Consider the following 10,000-nt stretch of genomic DNA (forward strand, 5'->3'; position numbering starts at 1 on the left):
ATCGCCTTTAAGCACCACATCAAGAGCACATAAAAACAGAGTGTGCAGCTGTGATGGATTGCTGTCACGGCGAAATTCTGTGATTACATCACTTTAGTGATGTAGTGCATACACGCAGGATTCAAGCAGGCATCTTTCTGCACAACTGCAGCTCAGTTGTACGCACCACTTCCCGCCTCAGATCTGCACCAAATAGGATGAAATCACGGAATTCCACCGTGACAGACATCCATAGTGGAAAGTGGCCCAAGCTGCACACTCTGGGTTGAATGTACTCTTCTTGCCTACATGCATTGTAAACAAAAGACCCTCCGTCACATCAGTGAGTGACTCTCAATAGCACACGTGAGACATACAAACTCACAACCAGTGCCCTCTCTAGACTTACCAAACACATCGAGAGAAGCAGTAGCGCTCGTCACATTCCCCATGATACCGTCTTCCAGGTGACGGCCCTGACAGAAGTAGAGTCCAAGATCAACCAGGCCAACGTTCAGCACCGTCAGCTCTGACGTGATGTTATCATCGGCAATCGAAACCGTGCGGATGCGAATGTTGTCCACGGAGTTGTTAGTGAGCTGCGTGGTGACACCGTCGATGGTTCGGTACCACGTAATCACAGGAGTGGGTATTGCAGATATGCTGCAAGTGAAGTTGGCAGGGTTCTCAGCTACGATGCTGACGTTAACAGGAGCCACTGCAACCAGGGGTATGGCTGGAGCATAACGAAAGCAAAGTCAAGAACGCATGCAGAGTTGGGCATGATTAAAAGAGGGAGTTGGTGTGAAAACGACCGGTACCTTCCTTAGACTCCCTCACATACCAACCCCCCAACCCCGGCCCTACAAACCACCATCCCCCCCCCCCCCCCCCCCCCCACACACACACCCACACCCCCCCCCCCCCCCCTACTACTCCCAAAATACTAAGTATGGAGTTCGAAGGATGTTTCCCCGGGTCGTAAAATAGAATTCATCTGAGCCGTGTTTCAGCCTCTGCAGACTCTGTCTTTGGGTCATCTTCTCGAGAATTTGTCATAGCCCGTCGAAAGGCATGGGAAATATGCTGCCGATCCTCGAGCCCAGGAACAAATCTGTATTCTCCGAGGGTTTGTCTTGGTTTGGTGTGTCTGAATTGAGCACCCATCCCTACTACTTACTGAAGACTTGCAGAGTTGCCATGGCAACAGCCGGTGGTTGCTGAGTGTTGGTTGCCGTACAGCTGTACTCGCCGTTGCCACGGGCACCGCCGAACAAGGCATCGAACGTGAGCGTGCTGTTGATGGTGGGCATGGTGTCGGAGAGAACATTGCTGATGCTGTAATCGCCGACCGAGTCCACGATGGTGCTGCCGTTCAGCTGCCAGGTGATGTTGGGTACAGGCAGGCCGGCGGCGGAGCATACGAACACAACGCGCTCTCCTTCGTCGGCCGTAGTGTTCGCGTGCATTGCGAGCAGTGCCGGCGATGCTGTAACAAACATACACAAAGTCATGGTAGAGAGAAATCACTTATAATGGGCCGCACCACCACACTCCTGTATTCATGGCCGCCGGCCACAGTTATCAACTACGAAATCCGCTACCGCGTCAAGCACCAGACACCATTCTCCGCAGCTTCCCACATTGTGCAATTCAGCTGTGGAATTCCCTGCCGCCAGCTTTTCTAGACTTCGCCCCAACTCGCAAACGAATACCTCCACCGACAGGATTGGCGATGGTCCACGGACATTCTGCCTGTCGACCTACCTACATTCTAGTGCCCCGTCAATGACTCCCATTGCTACGAATGCGCTGCAGACTAGTACTAGCTGCTGCTTGCCCTTGCTTTCTTTTTATTTTTGCTGACCCTTATAGCTCTATCTTTTGTTTTTGGTGCGTGTTTCTGGCCGTGATGCCGAGACTTCAGGTCGGCAGAGCCATCAATGCCCCACCATCACTGCTGCACCTCGGTGCAGCCCCTTCTCAGTAGTTGTCACGTTTGTCCTTGTCTCAGTACCATTGTCTTCTGTATTATTTATGAGTTGGGTATGTGAACATAGTAAAAAAAATAAAAAAATAAAAAAATTCACTTCAGTGTCTGGAGATGCATGGACTTTGTAGAAAGAAAGAAGAAAAGCCTGAAACGTTCAAGAATGGACAATTATTCTTTCTATTCACTGGAGCATCTCTAAACAAGGATTTGCTTGTCGTGTGAATCGCCTTTTTCATTATATTTTTTACTAGAGCCACGTAAATCCGCCAAGTGTGAGCCATGAATACGGGAAGTGGTGGCGTGGTCTGGGATGCTCTGCCGACCTTGGGTCTCGGCTTCATCACAACCATCATCCTGAGTGTCACGTAAAAAGGTAATTTCTCTTACAATAAGTCTGAAAAGTCGAGACCAAACATCAGCCCTACACAGGGTGGTGTGACCTTCCTGTTTGTACGCCATCCATGCTCTTGATTCTCGACGGATTTATAACAATTCCTTTGTGTGGCTTTAAAAGCCACACCGAGAGTGCGTTTTTCCAGCTTGCAGGATAGTTTGCATACATGTAGAAGGACACATGCAAAACGCACCCAGTGTCCATCGTAAACGCAAGTCAAGCCGGTATAGCGAATGAGTTTGTCTGCTAAGTCCTACCTTGTTCCTCCAGCTCAATGTCGGCCGACACGCATCCAGCTGGATTGCACACCGTCACCCTATACACACCATCATCCGGAGTGGACACGTTGCTGAAACGCAAACACAGTCCGTCAGCCGATACCGTATGGCCTGCCGTCGGGTCGTTCTGCATGAAGGCGGAATTGTCGGCTCGAGTCCACGTTATGTCGGCGGGCAGCACGGCCGGTCGTCCGGGTGACGTGAGATTCAACGTCAGCTTGGCTGGCATGCCGGTGATGCCGATAACGAACCGATTGGCCGGCACTATCACGGCCAAAACTGAAAAAATGTGCGCAAGCACGCACGCATGCATACACACACACACATGAACACACACACACACACACACACACACGTATATCCACATCTCAGGTTTAATTCTTGCTGCGGGTTAGAGCAGTAGCGTGTAGAAAGTAATCTCAAAAAATCTCAAAACTCAGAGTTAACTACTACTGTCAGCAAAACAAAGTGTTCATGATTGCGATGGGTCAGTAACTTTCTACTAGAAGTGAATCAAGCCCACAAGGACAGGCTACTACAGTCGTCGCCAAAAAAATCCGGCCATTGCCATGGATACAGTGGTACTGGTATGGTACGTGTTCACCTGTTCACCGGCGGTACTTCATGGTGACATGTTGGGATGCATGCATATACAGTACCAGCACAGCTAAGCACTGAGCAGTCTGCGCTGCACTCTGCTTAACCTGCTGCAGTCGAGTCGAGCACCGCTGCATGCGGCCCTTGCACCGTACAGCTACCGGTAGCCTAGCATAGCATTGGCCGGATTTTTTGCTGACGGCTGTATCTACCTGTGCTCTCTAGCTACAATGATATGATCGGATAACTTACCATTTTCCCCAATCCAGCAGCCCGTCGTACGAACTGTGCTGGCTTAACAAGGTATTCACCTATTTTGTAGACCGAACAAAGTTGAAATATTCCTAAGCAGAATTGCCAACCATACCTTGTACGCTGAGGAAGACATTGGTGTCGTCGGTTCCGGCAACGTTTGCCGCCTGGCATATGTACTGTCCTTGCTCTTCGGGCCTTACCATGGAGATGGTGAGCGTGTGATCGATGTAGAGAGGTCCGAGGGTGCTGGAGTCCTGGAGGAACCTTGGTCCGTTGAGTATGTTGCCTTGGGGTCCCTCCCATGTGACGGTGGGAAGTGGATCACCTCGTGTTCTGCACAGCAACACTGGGGACTGGGTGGCGTTGGTTGTGACGTCGTTGGCTTCCACTATGGCCGTGGGCACTGCACCACGTAGTCACATAGTACACATTCACATACACACATACATCCATACATGCACATGCACACACACACACACACACACACACACACACACACACACACACACACACGCACACACACACACACACACACACACACACACACACACACACACACACACACACACGCACGCACAAACACGCACGCACGCAAACACACACACGCACATACACATACACATACGCATGCATGCACACACGTACACACACACACGCACACACACACACACACACACACACACATACACACATACACACACGCAGACACATACACACACACGCAAACACACACACACACACATACACATATGCATCCATGCACGCACACACATACACTTTGTTCACAAGGAGACACCAGAAAGCACTCCAACACAACTTCATCATATAATCGTCGCTATTGCAGCTTCATCATATACAAACCTAGTATCACTCCAAGTATGACGTACAGCAAGATATGGTACAGTACACCTGTCAAGGTGACCACTCTGAAAATGTGACCACCTGTCCAAGAGGACTAGTTCAACTAGAACCAAGGGTTGTTGAACTTGTTAGAGTTTTCAATTTAGAAATACTGTATAGATGATATGAATAGGTTGCATGCAGACTACAGAGCAATACAATAACGACTTCTTGTATAAATGATATGAAGAGGTTGCATGCAGACTACAGAGCAATACAACAACGACTTCGTTTGTGAATGCTCCCTCACACCCAGATCCCTAGCAATGTGAGCAACTGCTGCAACCGGTGTCTGATGCTGAATGCACAAGACCAGTTACGGAGTTATAATGTAATGACTTTGTTTGGAAATGTGCCCTTACACCCAGTCATAGAGGGGATGGTTCCTGACAGGAAGAGGACGTGGCCATCGACGGGTTCCGAGCGGAGAGAGTAATCCAGGGGGTTATGTGCTCCCCCCAGTCCCCACCGCTGCTAGGGGTATAATTATACTAATGTATAAGCAGAAATATGTCTGGCGTTTATTTTCGTCTTTTTCATCCAAGGAGCTTTTGGACGAAATTATATGTAGGTCTAATGTTGATCTGTGCAGCTTTTCAGTACACTCTTATGGTCCATGGACAAAACTCTCAAGAGTCTCAACCGGGCGAACTTCCTTTCTTTGGAGTTGGACGAAATTATTGACCGACGAAATTTTCTGCCTGTGCAGTACCAAGAGTAGAGCCTGGCTCACCTTGTATGATCAGTGGCGCTGACGCCGAATCGGAGCGTTGCAAGTCCATCGGCCTGTCTAGGGTCACAGTGCACTGGTAGGTACCGTTGTCTTGGTTATGCCGTGCCAGCGGTACTCGTAGTCGGCTATCCGAGGCTGTGTTCGTGATAGACGCAACCTGTGCACCATTCGGCGTGCCCCACTGGAAGCTGAACGGGCCCGTTCCCGACGATGTCGCGCACATGAACTCGGCCATGGTGTTGTTGTTGATGGTTAGTGTGCCGGGAGACACAGTAGCTACAGGTGGCACTGAGGGCACACAATCCATAACATAGCCAACATAGAGAAACACTTTGTAAATGTTCCCGAACATAAAATCACACATAATTCTTTTTTTTCTCCTGTTTGCTCTTGCCTGTATGTCACCTGAGGAGAAGGCACGACAGTTCCCTAGAGAAATCCATGTTGTTGAAGAGCCTAAAGTTCATGCTTCTATTCAATATTATAGCTAGACAGTTGTCTCAGGTCCTCAGGCTGCGTATAGTTCTCTATGTCCAGTGGACAGAGCACGTACAGTAAAACCTGTCAAGGCAACCACTCGGATACGGCGACCACCTGTCCCAATAGACCACTGTAACCAGGACTGAGGGATGCTATTTCCACACAAATGACCCTGGATAAGGAGGGCACCTGGTAACAGAGGCCATGTTTAAAAGGTCCTTTGAGCGGTCGTCTTAGACAGGTTTCACTGTAATGCAATGATCACACAGCAATGTCTCAACCAAGTTCTTTTCCGCTGCTACTCAGAGTTTTCGTGTGAACCACTCATATAGCCATATAGTCTCCAAGGAAACTTTCGAACACACAAACCGCTGGCGATGTGATAAACTGCTGCAACAGGCACTGGCCGCTAAATGCTGATCACCAGTTACAGCATTATTACAATGATCTAGTTTGTAAATGTTCTCTCACACCCAGACCCATTGCAATTAAATCCCAGCTCATACAGGTATCTGACAGTACATACATTATACCGGGATCTGCTGGGATGACGACTACACCATAGCTCAGTGGTTAGAGCATCGCTAGCTACAAGCGAGGGTCCCTGGTTCGAGTCCTGGTGGTGACAGTCAAATTTTTTCTTCAGACTTTTCCCGTTTGTCTCTTTCCCTCAAACTAGTGAACATACATTATAGTAACCAGTATTGGAAACAAGGTGAAATGGCGGGACACAAGTTATGCCTTAGACTTAGAGTCCACCAACGAAACCAGTATGTTCCTTGGCTCACCATCTGAGTACATGTACTACCCAGTAATAGAGTTATAATATGATGACTTACCAAGGACAGTGAGTGAAGCTGTACTTCTTGGCTCACCATCTGAGTACTATCCAGTAATGGAGTTATAATATGATGACTTACCAAGGACAGTGAGTGAAGCTGTACCCATGACGCTATTGACAGAGTTCACGGCATTGCAGGTATACATGCCAGCATCAGCTGGTACGTTATTGCTAGTGAACGACAGAGTGCTGAACTGAACCATGCTGTCCGAGGCGTCCTGCTCGGTTGCCTCTGTGAATGCCGTGACAACTCCCGGCGGTGGGGTCCAGGTGATCATGGCCGGGGGCTTGGCACGCACTCTGCATGCAAGCTGAGCCATTCGGTCAGTGACTACGGTGACGTCGTCCAGCTGCATGATTGACGGAGCCTCTGTGTACAAGGCGGAGCCGAGTACAGTGAAGGATAAAGCAATAAGCAGCAAGATAGAGTGGAATTGACGGTAACTCATAGCTGTGAAACGGGTCAGGCGTTCATCTCAGCTACCAAGAAAAAATCCAGTTCTCATCATAGTGATTCACACGGAAGACACAACAGTTTTAGGGAGCATCTCATAAGTTCGCACTTTTTTTGTAAACGTAACGCATTTCGAATAGACTTTACCCCCCTACCTCCCCCAAAGTCTTATCGGACATTTTCCGTGTACATGTACATGTAGATATACTACTGTACATGTCCATGCATGCCAACACATGTACATGTACATGAATGTCTTGCTAGTGTGGAAGTGAATGGCATACAGTAGTACCGCATCTACTGAGTACAAGTACAGTACAACCAATGACATGTACACGCACATAAACAGAGTTTCTCCACAAAGACTGTACTGTGAAAGCTGGCCAGGTACACGGTTTGATAATGTTGGTGTGACATTTGACACCTCTGATTAGCCTGCATGATTGATTGCATGCAGTGCAGTGCAGGGTTAGCTGATCTGCCAACATACTACAGGTAGATCTACACCTAAACACCATGAACCATGAACACACCCTGCTGAAGCGGTCTAGCACATGCACCATATGTGCACAGCACACAACCAGAAAATGTGCGAACTGTCATTTTTCTATTCGAAAAGGGCGCTACCCCCCTACCCCTGTTTCGAAATGCGTTACGTTTAGAAAAAAAATGCGAACTTATGAGATGCTCCCTTAATGAAAAATAGAGCGGGGTGGGAGAGAGAGAATGTGTGTGTGAGAGACACACACATACATGCACACACGCCCGCCCGCCCGCCGGCCCGCCCGCCCGCCCGCGCGCGCACGCACGCACGCACACACGCACACACACACACACACACACACACACACACACACACACACATACACACACCTTGAAACCTTGAAACTGCCACCTAAAGGTGATGCAGTGCCTCAAAGAGGCAAGGAGGGCAGAGTTACTTCTTGCATTTGTGTTGAGCCAGGTACTGGAGACGTGTGAACTTCCGAGAGCAGGTCGGGCATGGGATGGTGCGGCGCTCGGAGCCAGAGCTGCATGTTCTGCGGTTGGAGTTGCAGTTGTGCCGGCGGTGCCCAGCTTTGCTCCGGAAACAGCGGTCACAGGTGTGGCAGTGGTAATGACATTGGCTGCAATCAGGTGGGCGAGGTGCAACAATCTCTGGAACTGGAGCGTCACCAAGACTGGGAGAGCAGCTGTGCACAGCAAATCCACCTCGGCTAGCAAACCAACGATGGCACGTTTCGCACAACACAGCACCGGCCTGTTCATGGATCGGCTTCAGTCGCTCTTCCCTGCATTTGTGCCGCCGAAGTCCGCTTTCACTGGCGAAGAGTCGCTCACAGATCGCACAACACACTGACTTGGCTGTCGTTTCAAGGCGTAAGCGCCGTGCAACAATAGCATCCGAGATGGACTGGATCCACTCGCCACGTTCAGCTGCGAGGTCGTACCAACCGGTGTATAGACCGAACGCCTTGAGGTCATCGCGTACCACATCACGCCATCGACGCCTGGGGCCATGAGCAGGGCGTGGAGTATGGAGCCACGAAAACAACACTGCCTTTGGAAGCCGGTGGTCGTCCATCCTGGCAATGTGGCCAAGCCACTGCAGCCGTCGACGGGCAACCATGTCAGCAACTGGCTCTGTAGCGCACATTCTATGCAGCGAGGCAGATGACAGGTGGTCCTCCCACTGTTTGGAACGCGAGATGCCGAGAATGACACGAACGCAGCGGTTGTGGAATTGTTCAAGGCGACGTATGTCGGCACGCAACAGTGTCCAGTTCTCAGCCCCGTACAACAGCACCGACAACACACAGCATGTGTACGTGTGTTGTTTCGTCTTGGATGTTAGTGAAGTGTTCCGAAAAACTGACGAGTAGAGGCTGCCAAAGGCCTTAGATGCAGCAGCTATGCGGTTGGACACATCGGTGTGGCATCGTCCGTCTGGTGTTACCACTGAGCCGAGATATGTGAACTGGCTGACATGCTGGATGGCGTTGCCTTGTACGCTTAGCGGGGTACGGTCACTGGCGTTGATCTGATGCCCAACAGCCATGAACACTGTCTTTGCCATGTTGAGAGACAGCCCGAATGCTCCACTGACCTCCGCAAATATCTCAAGCATACGCTGAGCATCCGAGTGGCTGGGTGCAAACAAGGCTGCATCATCAGCAAACTCACCATCTGTGATGACCATATCATTACCACGCTTAGATCTCTTGAAAAGCTGACCATCGGCACAGGTACGGAGTGGAAAACCAGACACTCCACGCTCTTGGACGCGTGCGCACCAACGTTCCATCACTGCACCAGCAAACAAGTTGAAAAGGACTGGTGCCATTGTACACCCTTGGCGCAATCCGTTGCACACTGGGAAGCCTTCAGTGGGGGAACCATTAACGATGATCGTGGCTGTCATGTTGTCGTGAAAAGACTTCAGAAGGCTGACCAGTTGCTCCGGGACTCCCAGCTTCAGCAGGACAATCCACAGTGCAGCACGCGGAACAGAATCGTATGCCTTCCTCAAATCGACAAACACCAGGAATCCCTTGGATTGGTGCTCGTGACACTTCTCCACAACCTGGCGAACAACAAACGTCATGTCCGTGCAGGAGCGACCTTTCCGGAAACCACACTGTGATTCAGGCAGCACACTTTCGGCGACTTTCTGCAATCGGTTTTGCAGCAGGCGTCCGAACAGCTTGCCAATGACGTCGAGGAGTGCGATGCCACGCCAGGTGTCGCAGCTAGTGAGGTCACCCTTCTTGGGTATCGGTATTATCTCAGCATTCACCCAATCTTGCGGTACTACGCCCTCCTCCCAAACCGCGGTAATGAGCTTAAACAGATTGGCATAGAATAGGTCGCAGTTGTATTTGACCATTTCCGGTAGAATGCCGGAGCTTCCAGCAGCTTTCCCGTTCGTAAGATAGCGAAGGCAGCGCTGAGCCTCTTCAGCAGTGGGTGGGGTGGCCAGGTGTTCCATGATGTTGCGCTGCTGGACCAAGTCAATTTCAGATCGGACAAAGCCGCTTGGAAGGTTCAGCAGCTTTTCGAAATGTTCAGACCAGCGGTTCTGCTGTGCCTCAACGG

The 10,000-nt window shown here is 50.2% G+C and overlaps 1 protein-coding gene across 1 annotated transcript in view; it reads right to left on the reverse strand.

Moving 5' to 3' along the window:
• Positions 1-388: 388 nt before the first annotated feature.
• Positions 389-10,000, reverse strand: part of LOC135829753 (hemicentin-1-like) — a gene marked incomplete at its 3' end in the record, with an annotated part of 33,049 nt that continues 23,437 nt past the window's right edge. The window contains 6 exon segments of the mRNA XM_065342139.1: positions 389-715; positions 1,160-1,468; positions 2,624-2,923; positions 3,609-3,899; positions 5,130-5,417; positions 6,530-6,820. Of these exon segments, the coding sequence (XP_065198211.1) occupies positions 389-715; positions 1,160-1,468; positions 2,624-2,923; positions 3,609-3,899; positions 5,130-5,417; positions 6,530-6,820 (1,806 nt within the window).

This window comes from Sycon ciliatum, chromosome 13 (assembly GCF_964019385.1).
Source record: "Sycon ciliatum chromosome 13, ocSycCili1.1, whole genome shotgun sequence".
Taxonomy (NCBI): Eukaryota; Metazoa; Porifera; class Calcarea; order Leucosolenida; family Sycettidae; genus Sycon; species Sycon ciliatum.